The 23,273-nt window shown below is 53.4% G+C and overlaps 1 protein-coding gene across 2 annotated transcripts; it reads right to left on the bottom strand.

Annotated features, from left to right (window-relative positions):
- Positions 1–148: 148 nt before the first annotated feature.
- bop1 (BOP1 ribosomal biogenesis factor) lies at positions 149–19,667 on the bottom strand. Of its 2 annotated transcripts, none has more exons than XM_038724438.1 (15): positions 19,471–19,667; positions 18,119–18,318; positions 17,912–17,989; positions 16,177–16,331; positions 15,974–16,091; positions 13,037–13,351; positions 6,842–7,003; positions 6,667–6,747; positions 6,525–6,594; positions 1,564–1,696; positions 1,293–1,470; positions 922–1,213; positions 732–816; positions 529–636; positions 149–432 (listed from the first exon to the last, which is right to left on the bottom strand). In XM_038724438.1, exons 1-15 carry the CDS (start codon positions 19,592–19,594, stop codon positions 279–281), a joined length of 2,253 nt encoding a protein of 750 aa, XP_038580366.1. In that variant the 5' UTR covers positions 19,595–19,667; the 3' UTR covers positions 149–278. The 2 variants fall into 2 exon arrangements, with proteins under 2 accessions (XP_038580366.1, XP_038580365.1); XM_038724437.1 differs by having other exon boundaries at positions 18,119–18,316; positions 19,442–19,666.
- Positions 19,668–23,273: the final 3,606 nt, after the last annotated feature.

Consider the following 23,273-nt stretch of genomic DNA (forward strand, 5'->3'; position numbering starts at 1 on the left):
TGACAGAACCTGGATCCTGCTGCAGATCAGTGAGTTGGCAGCTTCACATTCAGTCAGAACCAATCGGGTCGTCTCTGACCGGTTCTGCCCCCCCAGGGGGGGCAGGCTGGTCACCTGGGTCACCATGGTAACAACAATCAAACAAATAAACGGGTTAAAAAGTTCAGTTTAATGAAACAAAGACAGAAAGGTCACAGAGGTCAAAGGTCAAACTGCGCAGCTTCTCCTCGCTGTCATGGAAACAGCAGCATGCGGCGGTCTGGTTGCCGGGCCGGGCGCTAGGTGAAGAGTCGGATGGTGGCGTCGGCGCCAGAGGAGAAGATCCACGGCTGCGTGGGGTGAAAGGTCACGTCCAGGACGCCGAGGTCATGAGTGATCAGGTGACCTCTGAGGACCTTCACCGGGACGAGGAGCGGGTTCTGCAGAAGGTCACTGTGGGGGGGGGGGGGCACAGGGTCAGCATGTAGTACTCTGTAGTACTGTGTATAGTACTGTGTGTATTACTGTGTGTTGTACTGCGTATATTACTTGTACACAGTCCCGTGACAGACGATGACCGAGCCGTCGTCGGATGCCGAGGCGAACAGCGGGTAAAGTCTGTGATAGGCCACGCCCCTCACCGCCTTCTTATGGTGTCTGCAGACAGGAAGCGACCAGCACGGTAAATAAGAGATCAATATTCACACGGCTCTGGCTGATCACAGGTGTGCGTTTGACTGACAGGTACGTACCGTAACATCTTGTAAGGTTTGGTTGAGAGATCGAGGTCGAACCAGCTCAGCCTGCAGTCGTAGCTCCCACAGATCACATGATCACCTGCAGACAGAGACAGCGGTGAGAAAGAAGCTCCGGCCCTCAGTGATTTCACCTGATTATACATATAATCTGCGCTCAGTCTGGTGTTGTGGTGAGTCTGGTTACCCCCGGGGTGGACGGCCATGCTGGAGATCCACTTGGAGTTGGCCTGTAGTTTTTTGGTCATTTCCTGTTTCACCAGGTTGTAGATCCGGACGGAGCGCTGCGTCGCCAGGAAGAAGTAGGGTCTGATGGGGTGGAAGGCTACGGACTGAACCAGACCTTTGTTCTTCCTGAAGGGGTTCTGGCTTCGCCTCCGGCTCACCTGGTGGATAAGAACCTGCAGGTGGCTCGAGTGATCCGGCATCACTGACGCCAGGTAGTCTCCTTTCGCGTGCCATGCCACCTGCTGGATGCCCTGCGGAGATCAATGCTGATCAGTTAGTTCAGTTCAGTTCCTGACCAGGTCTCTTTCATCAAACATGTGGGTCTCTCACTTTGGGATGTTGTATTTTGAGGCGGATCCCCTGGTTAAGCTCCTCCCCCTCCGTGTCAGTCCAGGTGACAGGCCCCGCCTCTTCCGAAGGCTCCTGCTGACCCGACAGGAGTCGCTCTGACGAAGAGACGACCTGTCTGTCTGCCAGAGAGGGAGACAGGATCAATACGACCGAGTCCCTGAAACAAAGACAGACGGGTCATCAGAGAGAGACAGACGGGTCATCAGAGACAGACAGACGGGTCATCAGAGACAGACAGACGGGTCCTTACAGGGCAGCAGCCAGCAGACAGACAGACGGGTTTGGGTTCCAGGCGACACTCTTCACAGCTCCGCCCACCTGGACTGTCTTCATACAGCGAGACGTACGCACCTCCCAGAACCTCACGGAGCCATCGTCACTGCCTGCACACACACACACACACAAACACCCCCCTGTGTCACTGCCTGCACACACACACACACACAAACACCCCCCTGTGTCACTGCCTGCACACACACACCCACCCCCCGTGTCACTGCCTACACACACACACCCACCCCCCGTGTCACTGCCTACACACACACACACACCCCCCCCCCGTGTCACTGCCTACACCCCCCCCCCCCGTGTCACTGCCTACACACACACACCCCCCCCCGTGTCACTGCCTACACACCCCCCGTGTCACTGCCTACACACCCCCCCCCGTGTCACTGCCTACACACCCCCCGTGTCACTGCCTACACACCCCCCCCGTGTCACTGCCTACACACACCCCCCCCCCCGTGTCACTGCACACACACACACACCACACACACACACCCCCCTCTGTGTCACTGCACACACACACACCCACCCCCTCTGTGTCACTGCACACACACACACCCCCCACCCCTCTGTGTCACTGCACACACACACACACACACCCCTCTGTGTCACTGCACACACACACACACACACCCCTCTGTGTCACTGCACACACACACACCCCTCTGTGTCACTGCACACACACACACACACCCATACACACCTGTGTCACTGCACACACACACACCACCCCTACACCTGTGTCACTGCACACACACACACACACCCCCTCTGTGTCACTGCACACACACACACACACACCCCTCTGTGTCACTGCACACACACACACACACACCCCTCTGTTCACTGCACACACACACACACACACACCCCCTGTGTCACTGCACACACACACACACACACACACCCCTGTGTCACTGCACACACACACACACACACACACCCCTCTGTGTCACTGCACACACACACACACACACACACCCCTCTGTGTCACTGCACACACCCACACACACACACACCCCCTCTGTGTCACTGCACACACCCACACACACACACACCCCTCTGTGTCACTGCACACACCCACACACACACACACACCCCTCTGTGTCACTGCACACACCCACACCACACACACCCCTCTGTGTCACTGCACACACCCACACACACACACACCCCTCTGTGTCACTGCACACACCCACACACACACACCCCCTCTGTGTCACTGCACACACCCACACACACACCCTCTGTGTCACTGCACACACCCACACACACACCCCTCTGTGTCACTGCACACACCCACACACACACCCCTCTGTGTCACTGCACACACCCACACACACACCCCTGTGTCACTGCACACACCCACACCCCTGTGTCACTGCACACACACCCCACACACCCCTGTGTCACTGCACACACACCCACACACCCCTGTGTCACTGCACACACACACACCCACACACCCCTGTGTCACTGCACACACACACACCCACACACCCCTGTGTCACTGCACACACACACACCCACACACCCCTGTGTCACTGCACACACACACACACACACACCCCTGTGTCACTGCACACACACACACACACACACCCACACACACCCCTCTGTGTCACTGCGCGCACACACACACACACCCCTCTGTGTCACTGCGCACACACACACACACACCCCTCTGTGTCACTGCGCACACACACACACACACCCCTGTGTCACTGCACACACACACCCCTCTGTGTCACTGCCTGCACACACACACACACCCCTGTGTCACTGCACACACACACACACCCCCTGTGTCACTGCACACACCCACACCACACACACACCCCCCTCTGTGTCACTGCACACACCCACACCCCCCTCTGTGTCACTGCACACACCCACACCCCCTCTGTGTCACTGACACACCCACACCCCCCTGTGTCACTGCACACACCCACCACACCCACACCCCCCTGTGTCACTGCACACACACACACACCCCACACCCCTCTGTGTCACTGCCTGCACACACACCCCTCTGTGTCACTGCCTGCACACAAACCCCTCTGTGTCACTGCCTGCACACACACACACACACACCCCTCTGTGTCACTGCCTGCACACACACACCCCTCTGTGTCACTGCCTGCACACACACACACACACCCCCCTCTGTGTCACTGCCTGCACACACACACAAACACACACACACACACACACACACCCCCGTGTCACTGCCTGCACATACACACACACCCCTGTGTCACTGCACACACACACACACCCCTCTGTGTCACTGCCTGCACACACACACACAAACACACACCCGTGTCACTGCCTGCACACACACACACACACACCCCTCTGTGTCACTGCCTGCACACACACACACACACACCCCTCTGTGTCACTGCCTGCACACACACCCCTCTGTGTCACTGCCTGCACACACACCCCTCTGTGTCACTGCCTGCACACACACCCCTCTGTGTCACTGCACACACACACCCCTCTGTGTCACTGCACACACACACCCCTCTGTGTCACTGCACACACACACCCCTCTGTGTCACTGCACACACACACCCCTCTGTGTCACTGCACACACCCACACACACACCCCTGTGTCACTGCACACACACACACACACACCCCTGTGTCACTGCACACACACACACACACCCCTGTGTCACTGCACACACACACACACACACCCCTGTGTCACTGCACACACACACACACACACCCCTGTGTCACTGCACACACACACACACACACCCCTGTGTCACTGCACACACACACACACACACACCCCTGTGTCACTGCACACACACACACACACCCCTGTGTCACTGCACACACACACACACACCCCTGTGTCACTGCACACACACACACACACCCCCCTCTGTGTCACTGCACACACACACACACACACACACCCTCTGTGTCACTGCACACACACACACACACACACCCCTCTGTGTCACTGCACACACACACACACACACACACCCCTCTGTGTCACTGCACACACACACACACACACACCCCTCTGTGTCACTGCACCACCCACACACACACACACCCCTCTGTGTCACTGCACACACACCCACACACCCCTGTGTCACTGCACACACACACACACACACACCCCTGTGTCGCTGCACACACACACACACACACACACCCCCTGTGTCACTGCACACACACACACACACCCCTGTGTCACTGCACACACACCCACACACCCCTGTGTCACTGCACACACACACCCACACACCCCTGTGTCACTGCACACACACACCCACACACCCCTGTGTCACTGCACACACACACCCACACACCCCTGTGTCACTGCACACACACACCCACACACCCCTGTGTCACTGCACACACACACACACACACCCACACACCCCTGTGTCACTGCACACACACACACACACACCCACACCCCTCTGTGTCACTGCGCACACACACACACACACACACACACACACACACACACACACACCCTCTGTGTCACTGCACACACACACCCCTCTGTGTCACTGCACACACACACACACCCCTCTGTGTCACTGCACACACACACACACACACACCCCTCTGTGTCACTGCACACACACACACACACCTCTGTGTCACTGCACACACACACACACACCCCTGTGTCACTGCACACACACACCCCTCTGTGTCACTGCCTGCACACACACACACACCCCTCTGTGTCACTGCCTGCACACACACACACACACCCCTGTGTCACTGCACACACACACACCCCTCTGTGTCACTGCCTACGCGCGCACACACACACACACACCCCCCTGTGTCACTGCACACACACCACACACACACACACCCCTGTGTCACTGCACACACCCACACACCCCTCTGTGTCACTGCACACACACACACACACACACACACCCCTGTGTCACTGCACACACCCACACACCCCTCTGTGTCACTGCACACACCCACACCCCCCTGTGTCACTGCACACACCCACACCCCCCTGTGTCACTGCCTGCACACACACACACACACACACCCCTCTGTGTCACTGCCTGCACACACACACACACACACCCCCCCTCTGTGTCACTGCCTGCACACACACACAAACACACACACACACACACACCCCCGTGTCACTGCCTGCACATACACACACACCCCTGTGTCACTGCACACACACACACACCCCTCTGTGTCACTGCCTGCACACACACCCCTCTGTGTCACTGCCTGCACACACACCCCTCTGTGTCACTGCCTGCACACACACACACACACACACACAAACACACACCGTGTCACTGCCTGCACACACACACACACCCACCCCTCTGTGTCACTGCCTGCACACACCCCTCTGTGTCACTGCCTGCACACACACCCCTCTGTGTCACTGCCTGCACACACACACACACACACACACACACCCCTCTGTGTCACTGCCTGCGCACACACACACACACACACACACACACACACCCGTGTCACTGCCTGCACATACACACACACCCCTGTGTCACTGCACACACACACACACCCCTCTGTGTCACTGCCTGCACACACACCCCTCTGTATCACTGCCTGCACACACACACAAACACACACACACACACACACACACCCCTCTGTGTCACTGCCTGCACACACACACACACACACACCCCTCTGTGTCACTGCCTGCACACACACCCCTCTGTGTCACTGCCTGCACACACACCCCTCTGTGTCACTGCCTGCACACACACACCCCTCTGTGTCACTGCCTGCACACACACACACACACACACCCCTCTGTGTCACTGCCTGCACACACACACAAACACACACACACACACACACACACACAAACACACACCCGTGTCACTGCCTGCACATACACACACACTCTGAGACTGTTACCTGAGGCGAGCCACTGTCCTGATGGAGACACACTGATGGACCGAACCAGACCGCTGTGACCCCGATACACCTGAACACAGATAGATGATGTCAGTGAGGCCTCACCTGTCTGCTGGGCCTGCGTGCGTGCGTGCGTGCGTACCAGAGACTGTGTGGTGGGAAACGGCTGCAGGTCTTTGGGTTTGGGGAGTTTTGGAATCAGGTCCTCTGGGTTGACGTTGACCTGCAGACAGACAGGTACAGAAACAGACACGTCATTGATCACACACAGACAGGCCTGTGTCCTGATTGGCTGGAGCTGCAGGTGTGTTCGTTACCCTCATCTTCCTCTGTCGGGGACACAGATAGAGGTCGAGGCAGCGCTCGAACCTCTCGTGGATGAAGCGAGGGAACGCAGGAACCTGGCGGAGGCTGGAGAACGCCCTGGGAACAAACGGGAACTTCCTGTCTGACGGATCCTGCTGCTCCCACAGAGCTCGCTGCAGAGAGACAGACAGGTGAGCAAGCAGGTAAGTAGAGAGACAGACAGACCGTAAAGAGACAGACAGGCAGGTAGAGAGACAGACAGACCGTAAAGAGACAGACAGGCAGGTAGAGAGACAGACAGACCGTAAAGAGACAGACCGTAAAGAGACAGACAGGCAGGTAGAGAGACAGACAGACCGTAAAGAGACAGACAGGCAGGTAGAGAGACAGACAGACCGTAAAGAGACAGACCTTAAAGAGACAGACAGCCAGGTAGAGAGACAGACAGTAAAGAGACAGACAGACAGGTGAGCAAGCAGGCAGGTAGAGAGACAGACAAGTAGAGACAGACCGTAAAGAGACAGACAGACAGGTGAGCAAGCAGGCAGGTAGAGAGACAGACAAGTAGAGACAGACAGGCAGGTAGAGAGACAGACAGGCAGGTAGAGAGACAGACAGGCAGGTAGAGAGACAGACAGACCGTAAAGAGACAGACAGACCGTAAAGAGACAGACAGGCAGGTAGAGAGACAGACAGACCGTAAAGAGACAGACAGTAAAGAGACAGACAGGCAGGTAGAGAGACAGACCGTAAAGAGACAGACCGTAGAGAGACAGACCGTAAAGAGACAGACAGGCAGGTAGAGAGACAGACAGACCGTAAAGAGACAGACCGTAGAGAGACAGACCGTAAAGAGACAGACAGGCAGGTAGAGAGACAGACAGACCGTAAAGAGACAGACCGTAGAGAGACAGACCGTAAAGAGACAGACAGCCAGGTAGAGAGACAGACAGTAAAGAGACAGACAGACCGTAAAGAGACAGACAGCCAGGTAGAGAGACAGACAGTAAAGAGACAGACAGACCGTAAAGAGACAGACAGACAGGTGAGCAAGCAGGCAGGTAGAGAGACAGACAAGTAGAGACAGACCGTAAAGAGACAGACAGGCAGGTAGAGAGACAGACAGACCGTAAAGAGACAGACAGGCAGGTAGAGAGACAGACAGGCAGGTAGAGAGACAGACAGACAGGTAGACAGACAGACAGACCGTAAAGAGACAGACAGACAGGTAGACAGACAGACAGACAGTAAAGAGACAGACAGGCAGGTAGAGAGACAGACCGTAGAGAGACAGACCGTAGAGAGACAGACCGTAGAGAGACAGACAGCCAGGTAGACAGACAGACCGTAAAGAGACAGACAGACAGGTGAGCAAGCAGGCAGGTAGAGAGACAGACAAGTAGAGACAGACCGTAAAGAGACAGACAGACAGGTGAGCAAGCAGGCAGGTAGAGAGACAGACAAGTAGAGACAGACCGTAAAGAGACAGACAGGCAGGTAGAGAGACAGACAGACCGTAAAGAGACAGACAGGCAGGTAGAGAGACAGACAGACCGTAAAGAGACAGACAGACAGTAAAGAGACAGACAGGCAGGTAGAGAGACAGACAGACCGTAAAGAGACAGACAGACAGTAAAGAGACAGACAGGCAGGTAGAGAGACAGACAGGCAGGTAGAGAGACAGACAGACAGTAAAGAGAGACAGACAGACAGTAAAGAGACAGACAGACAGGTAGACAGACAGACAGACAGTAAAGAGACAGACAGGCAGGTAGAGAGACAGACAGACCGTAAAGAGACAGACAGACCGTAAAGAGACAGACAGGCAGGTAGAGAGACAGACAGACCGTAAAGAGACAGACAGTAAAGAGACAGACAGGCAGGTAGAGAGACAGACCGTAAAGAGACAGACCGTAGAGAGACAGACCGTAAAGAGACAGACAGGCAGGTAGAGAGACAGACAGACCGTAAAGAGACAGACCGTAGAGAGACAGACCGTAAAGAGACAGACAGGCAGGTAGAGAGACAGACAGACCGTAAAGAGACAGACCGTAGAGAGACAGACCGTAAAGAGACAGACAGCCAGGTAGAGAGACAGACAGTAAAGAGACAGACAGACCGTAAAGAGACAGACAGCCAGGTAGAGAGACAGACAGTAAAGAGACAGACAGACCGTAAAGAGACAGACAGACAGGTGAGCAAGCAGGCAGGTAGAGAGACAGACAAGTAGAGACAGACCGTAAAGAGACAGACAGGCAGGTAGAGAGACAGACAGACCGTAAAGAGACAGACAGGCAGGTAGAGAGACAGACAGACAGGTAGACAGACAGACAGACCGTAAAGAGACAGACAGACAGGTAGACAGACAGACAGACAGTAAAGAGACAGACAGGCAGGTAGAGAGACAGACCGTAGAGAGACAGACCGTAGAGAGACAGACCGTAGAGAGACAGACAGCCAGGTAGACAGACAGACCGTAAAGAGACAGACAGACCGTAAAGAGACAGACAGACAGGTGAGCAAGCAGGCAGGTAGAGAGACAGACAAGTAGAGACAGACCGTAAAGAGACAGACAGACAGGTGAGCAAGCAGGCAGGTAGAGAGACAGACAAGTAGAGACAGACCGTAAAGAGACAGACAGGCAGGTAGAGAGACAGACAGACCGTAAAGAGACAGACAGGCAGGTAGAGAGACAGACAGACCGTAAAGAGACAGACAGGCAGGTAGAGAGACAGACAGACCGTAAAGAGACAGACAGACAGTAAAGAGACAGACAGGCAGGTAGAGAGACAGACAGACCGTAAAGAGACAGACAGACAGTAAAGAGACAGACAGGCAGGTAGAGAGACAGACAGGCAGGTAGAGAGACAGACAGACAGTAAAGAGAGACAGACAGACAGTAAAGAGACAGACAGACAGGTAGACAGACAGACAGACAGTAAAGAGACAGACAGGCAGGTAGAGAGACAGACAGACCGTAAAGAGACAGACAGGCAGGTAGAGAGACAGACAGACCGTAAAGAGACAGACAGGCAGGTAGAGAGACAGACAGACCGTAAAGAGACAGACAGTAAAGAGACAGACAGGCAGGTAGAGAGACAGACAGACCGTAAAGAGACAGACCGTAAAGAGACAGACAGGCAGGTAGAGAGACAGACAGACCGTAAAGAGACAGACAGGCAGGTAGAGAGACAGACAGACCGTAAAGAGACAGACCTTAAAGAGACAGACAGCCAGGTAGAGAGACAGACAGTAAAGAGACAGACAGACCGTAAAGAGACAGACAGACAGGTGAGCAAGCAGGCAGGTAGAGAGACAGACAAGTAGAGACAGACCGTAAAGAGACAGACAGACAGGTGAGCAAGCAGGCAGGTAGAGAGACAGACAAGTAGAGACAGACCGTAAAGAGACAGACAGGCAGGTAGAGAGACAGACAGGCAGGTAGAGAGACAGACAGACAGTAAAGAGACAGACAGGCAGGTAGAGAGACAGACAGACCGTAAAGAGACAGACAGACCGTAAAGAGACAGACAGGCAGGTAGAGAGACAGACCGTAAAGAGACAGACCGTAGAGAGACAGACCGTAAAGAGACAGACAGGCAGGTAGAGAGACAGACAGACCGTAAAGAGACAGACCGTAGAGAGACAGACCGTAAAGAGACAGACAGGCAGGTAGAGAGACAGACAGACCGTAAAGAGACAGACCGTAGAGAGACAGACCGTAAAGAGACAGACAGCCAGGTAGAGAGACAGACAGTAAAGAGACAGACAGACCGTAAAGAGACAGACAGCCAGGTAGAGAGACAGACAGTAAAGAGACAGACAGACCGTAAAGAGACAGACAGACAGGTGAGCAAGCAGGCAGGTAGAGAGACAGACAAGTAGAGACAGACCGTAAAGAGACAGACAGGCAGGTAGAGAGACAGACAGACCGTAAAGAGACAGACAGGCAGGTAGAGAGACAGACAGGCAGGTAGAGAGACAGACAGACAGGTAGACAGACAGACAGACCGTAAAGAGACAGACAGACAGGTAGACAGACAGACAGACAGTAAAGAGACAGACAGGCAGGTAGAGAGACAGACCGTAGAGAGACAGACCGTAGAGAGACAGACCGTAGAGAGACAGACAGCCAGGTAGACAGACAGACCGTAAAGAGACAGACAGACCGTAAAGAGACAGACAGACAGGTGAGCAAGCAGGCAGGTAGAGAGACAGACAAGTAGAGACAGACCGTAAAGAGACAGACAGACAGGTGAGCAAGCAGGCAGGTAGAGAGACAGACAAGTAGAGACAGACCGTAAAGAGACAGACAGGCAGGTAGAGAGACAGACAGACCGTAAAGAGACAGACAGGCAGGTAGAGAGACAGACAGACCGTAAAGAGACAGACAGACAGTAAAGAGACAGACAGGCAGGTAGAGAGACAGACAGGCAGGTAGAGAGACAGACAGACAGTAAAGAGAGACAGACAGACAGTAAAGAGACAGACAGACAGGTAGACAGACAGACAGACAGTAAAGAGACAGACAGGCAGGTAGAGAGACAGACAGACCGTAAAGAGACAGACAGGCAGGTAGAGAGACAGACAGACCGTAAAGAGACAGACAGGCAGGTAGAGAGACAGACAGACCGTAAAGAGACAGACAGTAAAGAGACAGACAGGCAGGTAGAGAGACAGACAGACCGTAAAGAGACAGACCGTAAAGAGACAGACAGGCAGGTAGAGAGACAGACAGACCGTAAAGAGACAGACAGGCAGGTAGAGAGACAGACAGACCGTAAAGAGACAGACCTTAAAGAGACAGACAGCCAGGTAGAGAGACAGACAGTAAAGAGACAGACAGACCGTAAAGAGACAGACAGACAGGTGAGCAAGCAGGCAGGTAGAGAGACAGACAAGTAGAGACAGACCGTAAAGAGACAGACAGACAGGTGAGCAAGCAGGCAGGTAGAGAGACAGACAAGTAGAGACAGACCGTAAAGAGACAGACAGGCAGGTAGAGAGACAGACAGGCAGGTAGAGAGACAGACAGGCAGGTAGAGAGACAGACAGACCGTAAAGAGACAGACAGTAAAGAGACAGACAGCCAGGTAGAGAGACAGACAGTAAAGAGACAGACCGTAGAGAGACAGACCGTAAAGAGACAGACAGGCAGGTAGAGAGACAGACAGACCGTAAAGAGACAGACAGTAAAGAGACAGACAGCCAGGTAGAGAGACAGACAGTAAAGAGACAGACAGACCGTAAAGAGACAGACAGACAGGTGAGCAAGCAGGCAGGTAGAGAGACAGACAAGTAGAGACAGACCGTAAAGAGACAGACAGACAGGTGAGCAAGCAGGCAGGTAGAGAGACAGACCGTAAAGAGACAGACAGACCATAAAGAGACAGACAGGCAGGTAAAGAGACAGACAGGCAGGTAGAGAGACAGACAGGCAGGTAGAGAGACAGACAGACAGGTAGACAGACAGACAGACAGTAAAGAGACAGACAGGCAGGTAGAGAGACAGACCGTAGAGAGACAGACCGTAGAGAGACAGACAGCCAGGTAGAGAGACAGACAGTAAAGAGACAGACAGACCGTAAAGAGACAGACAGACAGGTGAGCAAGCAGGCAGGTAGAGAGACAGACAAGTAGAGACAGACCGTAAAGAGACAGACAGACAGGTGAGCAAGCAGGCAGGTAGAGAGACAGACAAGTAGAGACAGACCGTAAAGAGACAGACAGACAGGTGAGCAAGCAGGCAGGTAGAGAGACAGACAAGTAGAGACAGACCGTAAAGAGACAGACAGGCAGGTAGAGAGACAGACAGACCGTAAAGAGACAGACAGGCAGGTAGAGAGACAGACAGGCAGGTAGAGAGACAGACAGACCGTAAAGAGACAGACAGGCAGGTAGAGAGACAGACAGACAGTAAAGAGACAGACAGACAGGTAGACAGACAGACAGACAGTAAAGAGACAGACAGGCAGGTAGAGAGACAGACAGACAGGTAGACAGACAGACAGACAGTAAAGAGACAGACCGTAAAGAGACAGACAGTAAAGAGACAGACAGTAAAGAGACAGACAGGCAGGTAGAGAGACAGACAGACCGTAAAGAGACAGACAGACAGGTAGACAGACAGACAGACAGTAAAGAGACAGACAGGCAGGTGCAGGTCTGTAACCAGGTCTAACAGGTGACTCTTCAGAGGGACGTACCTCTTCGTCGGTGAACAGGTACTCAGGTGGGGGGTTGTAGGACTCGTGGTGACCAGGTAGAGGGGTCTTGGGGGCCGGCAGGTGCATCCTGTGTCTGGCCAGGATAGAGGAGTCCTCGCTGGCCCACAGGTCGTAGTAGCGCCCCCTGCTGTCATCCTCCTGCCGCCGAGGCTTGATCCAGCCCATCTTTATGGCGTGAACCAGTTTGGACACCTTCTCCTTCTCCACCAGAGACGGGATGAAGCTGCGCTTATCAGCCGGCCGGTTAGTGACCGGGTGGAGCATCAGGTCGGAACTGAAGAACTCCACCTGAGGCTGGGGGAGACAAGATATCACACAGTCCACATCAGAGCACACCTGCACAAGTCTCTGAAACATCAATTAGATAAACAGGATCTATAAAGTGTATGAAGCTGAAACTGATCAGGAATCAATCATCCGTCATGCTGTGATCGGTCACACTGATGGAGCTGTGGGGTCTGTGGTGTCTGGAACTGTGGAGTCTGTAGGGCCTGGAGCTGTGGGGTCTGGAGCTGTGGGGGTCTGTGGGGTCTGGAGCTGTGGGGTCTATAGGATCTGCAGCTGTGGGGTCTTTAGGGTCTGGATCTATGGAGTCTGGATCGATGGGGTCTGGAGCTGGGGAGTCTGTAGGGTCTGGAGCTGTGGGGTCTGGAGCTGGGGAGTCTGTAGGGTCTGGAGCTGTGGGGTCTGGATCGATGGGGTCTGGATCGATGGGGTCTGGAGCTGGGGATTCTGGAGCTGGGGAGTCTGTAGGGTCTGGAGCTGGGGAGTCTGGAGCTGTGGGGTCTGTAGGGCCTGGAGCTGGGGGGTCTGTAGGGTCTGGAGCTGGGGAGTCTGGAGCTGGGGGGTCTGTAGGGCCTGGAGCTGGGGGGTCTGTAGGGTCTGGAGCTGGGGGGTCTGTAGGGTCTGGAGCTGGGGGGTCTGGAGCGATGGGGTCTGGAGCTGGGGGGTCTGGAGCGATGGGGTCTGGAGCTGGGGGGTCTGGAGCGATGGGGTCTGGAGCGATGGGGTCTGGAGCTGGGGAGTCTGGAGCTGGGGAGTCTGGAGCTGGGGTGTCTCTGGGGTCTGCAGCTGTGGAGTCTGGGGGGTCTGGAGCTGGGGTGTCTGTGGGGTCTGCAGCTGTGGAGTCTGGGGGGTCTGGAGCTGGGGTGTCTGTGGGGTCTGCAGCTGTGGAGTCTGCAGCTGTGGAGTCTGCAGCTGTGGAGTCTTTAGGGTCTGGGGGGTCTGGAGCTGTGGGGTCTGGGGGGTCTGGAGCTGTGGGGTCTGGGGGGTCTGGAGCTGTGGGGTCTGTAGGGTCTGCAGCTGTGGGGTCTGGAGCTGTGGGGTCTGGGGGGTCTGGAGCTGTGGGGTCTGGGGGGTCTGGAGCTGTGGGGTCTGGGGGGGTCTGGAGCTGTGGGGTCTATAGGATCTGCAGCTGTGGGGTCTTTAGGGTCTGGATCTGTGGGGTCTGGATCGATGGGGTCTGGATCTATGGGGTCTGTAGGGTCTGGAGCTGTGGGGTCTGTAGGGTCTGGAGCTGTGGGGTCTGGAGCTGGGGAGTCTATAGGGTCTGGAGCTGGGGGGTCTTTAGGGTCTGGATCTATGGGGTCTGGAACTGGGGGGTCTATAGGGTCTGGAGCTGGGGAGTCTATAGGGTCTGGATCTATGGGGTCTGTAGGGTCTGGAGCTGTGGGGTCTGGAGCTGTGGGGTCTGGAGCTGTGGGGTCTGGAGCTGTGGGGTCTGTAGGGTCTGGAGCTGTGGGGGCTGGAGCTGGGGAGTCTATAGGGTCTGGAGCTGGGGGGTCTTTAGGGTCTGGATCTATGGGGTCTGGAACTGGGGGGTCTATAGGGTCTGGAGCTGGGGAGTCTATAGGGTCTGGAGCTGTGGGGTCTGGAGCTGGGGGTGTCTATAGGGTCTGGAGCTGGGGGTGTCTATAGGGTCTGGAGCTGGGGGTGTCTATAGGGTCTGGAGCTGGGGGGTCTGGGGGGTCTGGAGCTGGGGGGTCTGGGGGGTCTGGAGCTGGGGGGTCTGGGGGGTCTGGAGCTGGGGGGTCTGGAGCTGGGGGGTCTGGAGCTGGGGGGTCTGGAGCTGGGGGGTCTGGGGGGTCTGGAGCTGTGGGGTCTATAGGATCTGGAGCTGGGGAGTCTGGAGCTGGGGAGTCTGTAGGGTCTGGAGCTGTGGGGTCTGGAGCTGTGGGGTCTGGAGCTGGGGAGTCTGTAGGGTCTGGAGCTGTGGGGTCTGGAGCTGTGGGGTCTGGAGCTGTGGGGTCTGGAGCTGTGGGGTCTGGAGCTGTGGGGGCTGGAGCTGTGGGGGCTGTAGGGTCTGGAGCTGGGGGGTCTGTAGGGTCTGGAGCTGGGGGGTCTGTAGGGTCTGGAGCTGGGGGGTCTGTAGGGTCTGGATCTATGGGGTCTGGAGCTGGGGGGTCTATAGGGTCTGGAGCTGTGGAGTCTATAGGGTCTGGAGCTGTGGGGTCTGGGGGGTCTGGAGCTGTGGGGTCTATAGGATCTGCAGCTGTGGGGTCTATAGGATCTGGAGCTGGGGAGTCTGGAGCTGGGGAGTCTGGAGCTGGGGAGTCTGGAGCTGGGGAGTCTGGAGCTGGGGAGTCTGGAGCTGGGGAGTCTGGAGCTGGGGAGTCTGGAGCTGGGGAGTCTGGAGCTGGGGAGTCTGGAGGGTCTGGAGCTGTGGGGTCTGGAGCTGTGGGGTCTGTAGGGTCTGGAGCTGGGGGGTCTTTAGGGTCTGGATCTATGGGGTCTGGAGCTGGGGGGTCTGTAGGGTCTGCAGCTGGGGGGTCTATAGGATCTGCAGCTGGGGGGTCTGTAGGGTCTGGAGCTGGGGGGTCTATAGGGTCTGGAGCTGGGGGGTCTGGGGAGGCGCCATCGCGCTCCTCGGTCTGAACTCCTTCCTCTGCTGGATCACTGGGTGGAGCCTGAGCGTACCTGGTATTCGTTGAAGTTGACATCTCCAAACTGGCCTTTCTGCAGGCGGTTCACCAGCTCCACCTGCTCGTCCGACAGCACGATGTCACTTCCTGTCTTCTTGTCGTGGACCGTTCTCCTGCAGACAAACAGAACGCTGTTAGCATCATTAGCATTCCCTCTCTAAACCAATGGGGGAGCTAGCATCACGCTAGCAGGCTCACCAGTATTCTGGGTTCTCCATTTTGTCCAGGAAGTCGTCCAGCTCGTCCTTGTTCCTGATTGGTTTGTAGATCTTCTTCCCGTCCAGGTCGTAGCCGATGTGCGGGAAGTCTTTGTACCACTCCATGGGAATGTTCCCCACCGTGTTCCTGATGTCCTGCAGCAGAGCGTCAGAGGACGGCATTTACTCACCTCGCCACTTTCTATCTAACCTGAGTGATATCATGCTTCACTGATTCAGCACGTCCGCTGGCTCTCAGACACACTGAGACGGAGCCGCGTGTTTATAGAAAAACTAACGCTGAGAAGTCACTTTATGCACGTTCTTAACACAAAGCTGCGCACGTCGGAGAAATAGGTTATTAGCAAGCATGTGAGAAGCTAATAAGGACATGCTAACGAGGTTAGCGCACTCAGCTTGGACTGCACAGAACAGGAGGCTCACGCTCAGACTGCCTCTCATCAGCTTTTAAATTAAACTTGCGGTTGTTAAAGGTACGTGCTAATTAACCGGCGAGACACTAAAAAGAATCCTGATCTCACAAACACGTCTTTGAATGAACGTTTCTGCTGCAGCGACTGAAAGTTCCTCTGAGATCTGCTGTCTGCCGGGGCTGAACGGTAAATTACAGAAAATAATCTAACTGTAATTTCTTTTCCTAATACTGCGATTTAATATGCAATTAACTCTTTACCTTCTGTAGTATTCAGAACGGACAGGCAGTAAATCAGAGTCTGACCATCACAGTATCAGAGCGCACACTGCCGCTTCCTCTGACACGCTGATGAAGGAATTATTATTATTATTATGAGCACGGGTGGAGAAGAAGTTTCAGATTATAATATGAGAAAGATCATTTGAGTCGAGTCATAGCATTAAATAATCTGACATCATCAGGTCGGCCTAGTTCACCACAAACCCACAGTTAATGCGTCCGTCTCAAAAACTACACTGTAAAACACTCAGTCACACGACTGCACGCATCATTTATGAAGTCAGGGCACATCTGGAACATGAACGCGGCCGTGGTGTATCATAACTATGTGCTACTGTCAGCGCCATTACTGTAACAATCAAACGTTTCAGCTCATAACGTGAGGTAACACGACTTTAACGTGAAGCTAGCTTGCTAACTGGCTTACGGAGACAAGTCTTCATCGTCCACAGAGACACAGCGTTACGCGCCTCCTCTCGTTTCCAGGAGAGCGCACGACCTTTCTGTCTGAGTGAAGTGCTGCCACACTCTGGAGGTTTTCGGTAGTGAAGGTGCAGCGCTAACGTTCTGTGGTTTTACTGTTCACATCACGTCACTCCGTCAAGCTCATGCTGTCGTTTCGACCCGATGAAATCATGAAACGGTGGCAACAAATTCAATAGTCGACTACGTTGATCAGTTGTTGCCCTTCACTTGTAGATCGTGTTTTGTATTTGTGGACCAGGAGGTGTTTGGGGATTTTGACTCTGCGTGTTTTGTAACGTGTGACGCAACGTCGGGCCTTTCAGTTACTGAGGCATCGTTTCACCGCCGGAGACACTCCTCTGTCATCAAGACTGAGATCGAGAGTTGCTGTTGTAACATTGATGTTCAGGATGTTGGAAAACCTGACAGAACACTGACCCAGATCCAACACACCTAATCCAGGCCGGTAGAACGTTACTCTTACTGTCAGACACTCAAACAGAACGTTACAACTGATTCCCCGACAAGAGAACCCAGAAGAACAAACTGGTCTCACCTCCTCATCTGAAGAGTCGCGCTCGTACTCGTCTTCTTGATTTTCTTTTCTCGCTCCTGCCTCCTGCTGCTCCTCTATCTGCAGGTGTAACAGAACACAGGTGACGTTCTACAGGAGAACACAGCAGGCTCCTCACGTTCTACACTGCTGAACAGGCGGGTCAGCATCAGCCAATCAGCTGTCAGACTAACACGCAGGTTAAACTACCTGCTGAGTCTGCTCTGTTCCCGTCTTCAGATCTTCACCATCATCGTTATCATCATCTGATTCCTCCTCTTCCTCCTCACCGTCTTCCTCATCCTCACTTTCACTCCCAGAATCCTCCAGTCCAGAGTAGACGCTGTCCTCGCTGTCCGACAGATCTTCATCCTCCTCCTCAGCAGGTTTCTTGTTGAAGTCGAAGATCTGAAGAGAACAAACACAGATTCAAACGGCAGAAGCCCACGCCAAACTCCATACAAAAACCTGCTGATTTTAGCAGCGCTGATCTCTCCAGACGAAAGGGAACATGCTGGCTGGGTTCAGACCCCACAAACAATCACATCAACATATTTACATTATTTTCAGTTGAAATGCAGAAATTACCATTCCCACTAAAACCATGATTCATCGCAAAACCTGTCAAATTAGCATAATTTGATCTTAAACCCGTCAGATTCTGACTGGAGTTTGGTGTGAGTCTGTCCTGGCAGCATCTGTGAGCTCATGTCCTGAAATGAACAGCAGGGCTAACATGCTACACTGTTGTTAGCGGTGGGTTTGATGTTTACACGGTCAGCTGATCAGATCTATTAACACTGTTGAATACAGTGAAACATTAGCTGACTTCAGCTAAGATTAAAGGTGATTAAGAGGAAACTGACATGTATCCGAACCACCAGAACTCCATTCAGATTATGAGCGTTTTAAACTGCGGTGCTTCTCCTTTAAACATTTGTTATTACTTTAATTAAATAACTGTTGGAGTAGTCTCAGCTGATCTCTGTTAACATTAGTTTGAGAAAGAATCGAGGAGAGGACAGAGCCCACAGAGGAGCTCTGAAGAAGAGCAAAGGGGTTTAAAATGGAGAGATTCTTTCAGAGTTTGGTGCAAGTCGGTCTCAGCTCAGCAGCCAGACAAGCTAGCAGTTAATAGAAACCGTATTACGGTAACTCTTGTGTGTATCTATCCAAAACACTGATGACAGTATCTATTAACCAGCTTTAGCGAAGATTAGCATGTTTATTTCCAGGAGAAATAACCTGACCGACAACGCGGTGTCTCCGCGTAGAACTCCATTCAGAATCTGGCCGTTTTAAACTGCTCTACTTCTCTTGAAGCTTTAAACCCTCCTGTGATGGGCAGCTGGACTCGGTCTGGACTCGGTCTGGACTCCTCTCCGGTTCGGCCCACCTCTCTGAACCTTCACGCAGTCAGTGGCTCAGTTTGAGCAGCATTTCTCTCTCTCAGCAATCCTGTTAGCATGCTAACAGTTAGCCGCCAGATTCTCCCCAGTTAACCGGTGAACTCCTCTCCTGTCAGAGGCTCACCTCCTCCTGCTCCTCCTGCTCCTCCTGCTCCTCCTGCTCCTCCGGCTCCTCCGGCTCCTCCTGACTCCTCTTCTTTACACTTTTCCGTCGGACTTTCGTCGACTCTTTGCTGGGCTCGGTGCTCCGCATGTCTCCGCTGCTGCTCTCCTCCATCACACAGCACGTGGGACCTGGAGGGTTAAAGGTCACACGTCACAGCTGGACGGTTTCCTGCGGGCGCCATCTTGTGGTCATGTTACAGTTTTTCTTGAAATGATGACTCTTTTCTCGAAACTCTAAACACAAATCCACAACTTCTCGGCCAGTTAATGTCCTATTTTCCTTGTTGCAGTTGATTGGGTAACACATGAGACACGCCCACCAAACGGGAGCAAACACACCCCGAAGCCCGTTGCAGAACGTTGCGCAACGTTTCAAGGAAACATGCCGTTCAGTCTGAAAACGTTGCAAACCGCTGCAAAACGTTTTGAGATTGAACTCCCCGCTGTTCCCGCCCCCAGAAACCGTTCACATGACAACAGAAACATGTTTTATTCCTCACTGTTCTCCTGCTCCTCTCCCTGCTCCTCCTCCTCCTCACCCTCCTCCTCCTCCTTCTCCTCCTATCCCTCCTCCTTCTCCTCCTCTCCCTCCTGCTCCTCTCCCTCCTGCTCTTGCTCCTGCTCCTCTCCCTCCTCCTCCTGCTCCTGCTGCTCCTCCTCTCCGTCCTGCTCTTGCTCCTGCTGCTCCTGCTCCTCCTCCTACTCCTGCTCCTGCTGCTCCTGCTGCTCCTGCTCCTCCTGATCCTGCTCCTCTCCCTCCTCCTCCTGCTCCTCCTGGGGAGGGGGCGCTGGGATTGGGCCAATGTCAACACAATGTGAAGGGGAGAAGTGAAGGAGAGAAGTGAAGAGAGAAGTGAAGGAGAGAAGTGAAGGAGAGAAGTGAAGAGAGAAGTGAAGAGAGAAGTGAAGGAGAGAAGTGAAGGAGAGAAGTGACGTGAAGGGTGTAAGTGAAGGGTAGAAGTGAAGGGTGTAAGTGAAGGAGAGAAGTGAAGTGAAGGGTGTAAGTGAAGGAGAGAAGTGAAGGAGAGAAGTGAAGAGAGAAGTGAAGAGTAGAAGTGAAGGAGAAAAGTGAAGGAGAGAAGTGAAGGGTAGAAGTGAAGGAGAGAAGTGAAGGAGAGAAGTGAAGAGAGAAGTGAAGGAGAGAAGTGAAGGAGAGAAGTGAAGGGTAGAAGTGAAGGAGAGAAGTGAAGAGAGAAGTGAAGGGTAGAAGTGAAGGGTAGAAGTGAAGGGTGGAAGTGAAGGAGAGAAGTGAAGGGTAGAAGTGAAGGAGAGAAGTGAAGGAGAGAAGTGAAGTGAAGGGTAGAAGTGAAGGGTAGAAGTGAAGGGTGGAAGTGAAGGAGAGAAGTGAAGTGAAGGGTGGAAGTGAAGGAGAGAAGTGAAGTGAAGGGTAGAAGTGAAGGGTAGAAGTGAAGGGTGGAAGTGAAGGAGAGAAGTGAAGGAGAGAAGTGAAGTGAAGGGTGGAAGTGAAGGGTAGAAGTGAAGGGTGGAAGTGAAGGAGAGAAGTGAAGTGAAGGGTGTAAGTGAAGGAGAGAAGTGAAGGAGAGAAGTGAAGGAGAGAAGTGAAGAGAGAAGTGAAGGGTAGAAGTGAAGGAGAGAAGTGAAGGAGAGAAGTGAAGGGTAGAAGTGAAGGAGAGAAGTGAAGGAGAGAAGTGAAGAGAGAAGTGAAGGAGAGAAGTGAAGGAGAGAAGTGAAGGGTAGAAGTGAAGGAGAGAAGTGAAGAGAGAAGTGAAGGAGAGAAGTGAAGGAGAGAAGTGAAGGAGAGAAGTGAAGGGTAGAAGTGAAGGAGAGAAGTGAAGGGTAGAAGTGAAGGAGAGAAGTGAAGGAGAGAAGTGAAGTGAAGGGTAGAAGTGAAGGGTAGAAGTGAAGGGTGGAAGTGAAGGAGAGAAGTGAAGGGTAGAAGTGAAGGAGAGAAGTGAAGGAGAGAAGTGAAGTGAAGGGTAGAAGTGAAGGGTAGAAGTGAAGGGTGGAAGTGAAGGAGAGAAGTGAAGTGAAGGGTGTAAGTGAAGGGTAGAAGTGAAGGAGAGAAGTGAAGGAGAGAAGTGAAGTGAAGGGTAGAAGTGAAGGGTAGAAGTGAAGGGTGGAAGTGAAGGAGAGAAGTGAAGTGAAGGGTGGAAGTGAAGGAGAGAAGTGAAGTGAAGGGTAGAAGTGAAGGGTGGAAGTGAAGGAGAGAAGTGAAGGAGAGAAGTGAAGGAGAGAAGTAAAGTGAAGGGTGGAAGTGAAGGGTAGAAGTGAAGGGTGGAAGTGAAGGAGAGAAGTGAAGTGAAGGGTGTAAGTGAAGGAGAGAAGTGAAGGAGAGAAGTGAAGGAGAGAAGTGAAGAGAGAAGTGAAGGGTAGAAGTGAAGGGTGGAAGTGAAGGGTAGAAGTGAAGTGAAGGGTGGAAGTGAAGGAGAGAAGTGAAGAGAGAAGTGAAGGAGAGAAGTGAAGTGAAGGGTAGAAGTGAAGGGTAGAAGTGAAGTGAAGGGTGGAAGTGAAGGAGAGAAGTGAAGAGAGAAGTGAAGGAGAGAAGTGAAGTGAAGGGTAGAAGTGAAGGGTAGAAGTGAAGTGAAGGGTGGAAGTGAAGGAGAGAAGTGAAGAGAGAAGTGAAGAGAGAAGTGAAGGAGAGAAGTGAAGGAGAGAAGTGAAGTGAAGGGTGGAAGTGAAGGAGAGAAGTGAAGTGAAGGGTGGAAGTGAAGGAGAGAAGTGAAGTGAAGGGTGGAAGTGACGCCTGAACGGAAACCTCTTCCAGAAGAGGACTGCTGCTGCCGGGGCTTCACCCGGGTCTGTGGGACCTGCTGAAGAATCTGGACCGGGTCTGTGCTGGTACTGGCTCATGGTCCGGTTCACACCGCCCCCCCCCAGGTTCCTGTAACAAAGCTAAAATGCTGTCTATCCCGGCGCCGGGCGGGACGATACAAAGTTCCACATGGTTAGATTTCCATAGTTATCAGGATTGTTGCTCCTGAGTGAAAGCTGAAGGAAGCAGATGGTTCTTCTGGTCAGAACATGAAGATCTTTTAGCAAACAGCGGATCACTGATCACAAATATGCACCGGTTTCGTTTTTCAGCCCCTTTTTCCTCAACAAATGAAACATCTTCACAGAAAAAGTGCTGACTCAAATGAATAAGATCCAACATTTATTTCATATTTACTGAACATTTTATTTTGTTATTGAGGAAAATGTCCCTGTGATAATTGTGTTACTGCTTTATTGTCCAGCGCTTCCCTGCATCCTTGAACCTTCACGCTTCCCTGCATCCTTGAACCTTCACGCTTCCCTGCATCCTTGAACCTTCACGCTTCCCTGCATCCTTGAACCTTCACTGAGACTGTTTAAAACGAGCCCTCACGTCCCCGTGCTGGCTGGACCCGTCCCTCTAAAGCTGCTGCTGGAGCGCAACAAGGTCCAGCTGCAGACCCAAGCACCGTTTCCATGCTGCAGTTTATAAAAGTTGCCCGTCGGCGTTTATCAAAGGGAACAAACGACTGTATTTCACTCTGATATTGTTCATTGTGGCAAGAAACCAAGACCCGGACCGAGCTGCTGCTCAGCGGGACCGAGAGAACACGAGTTTACTGCTGTTCCCAAGCTCTCTTCTGGTGTGCAGGATCGTCCCTCTTTGTCCTCTCATCAACCTTTTAAATGCTGTGGCAGAAGACCGCGTCCTCTTCCGTTACAATGACCATTTCACTGGGGCACTTGGACCCAGGGGCACGGGCCGCGGTGAAAAGGGTCTAGCGACGCCCGTGGTCTGTGGCCTCCCGCTTTTCAGCCAGTTCACACGCCACACCTTGTATTTCTCCCGCTGAGAA

Source organism: Micropterus salmoides, unplaced genomic scaffold, assembly GCF_014851395.1.
Source record: "Micropterus salmoides isolate LMB-PRFRI ecotype aquatic unplaced genomic scaffold, ASM1485139v1 Ms_hic_scaffold_17, whole genome shotgun sequence".
Classification (NCBI taxonomy): Eukaryota; Metazoa; Chordata; class Actinopteri; order Centrarchiformes; family Centrarchidae; genus Micropterus; species Micropterus salmoides.

Coding starts and splice junctions, on each gene's coding strand:
- bop1 (XM_038724437.1), bottom strand. CDS start 19,594: ATGGAGGAGAGCAGCAGCGGAGACATGCGGAGCACCGAGCCCAGCAAA. Junction 13,352..15,973: donor TCAACTTCAACGAATACCAG/GTACGCTCAGGC, acceptor TGTCTCCCCCAG/CCTCAGGTGGAGTTCTTCAG. Junction 7,004..13,036: donor ACCTGTTCACCGACGAAGAG/GTACGTCCCTCT, acceptor GTCTCTCTGCAG/CGAGCTCTGTGGGAGCAGCA.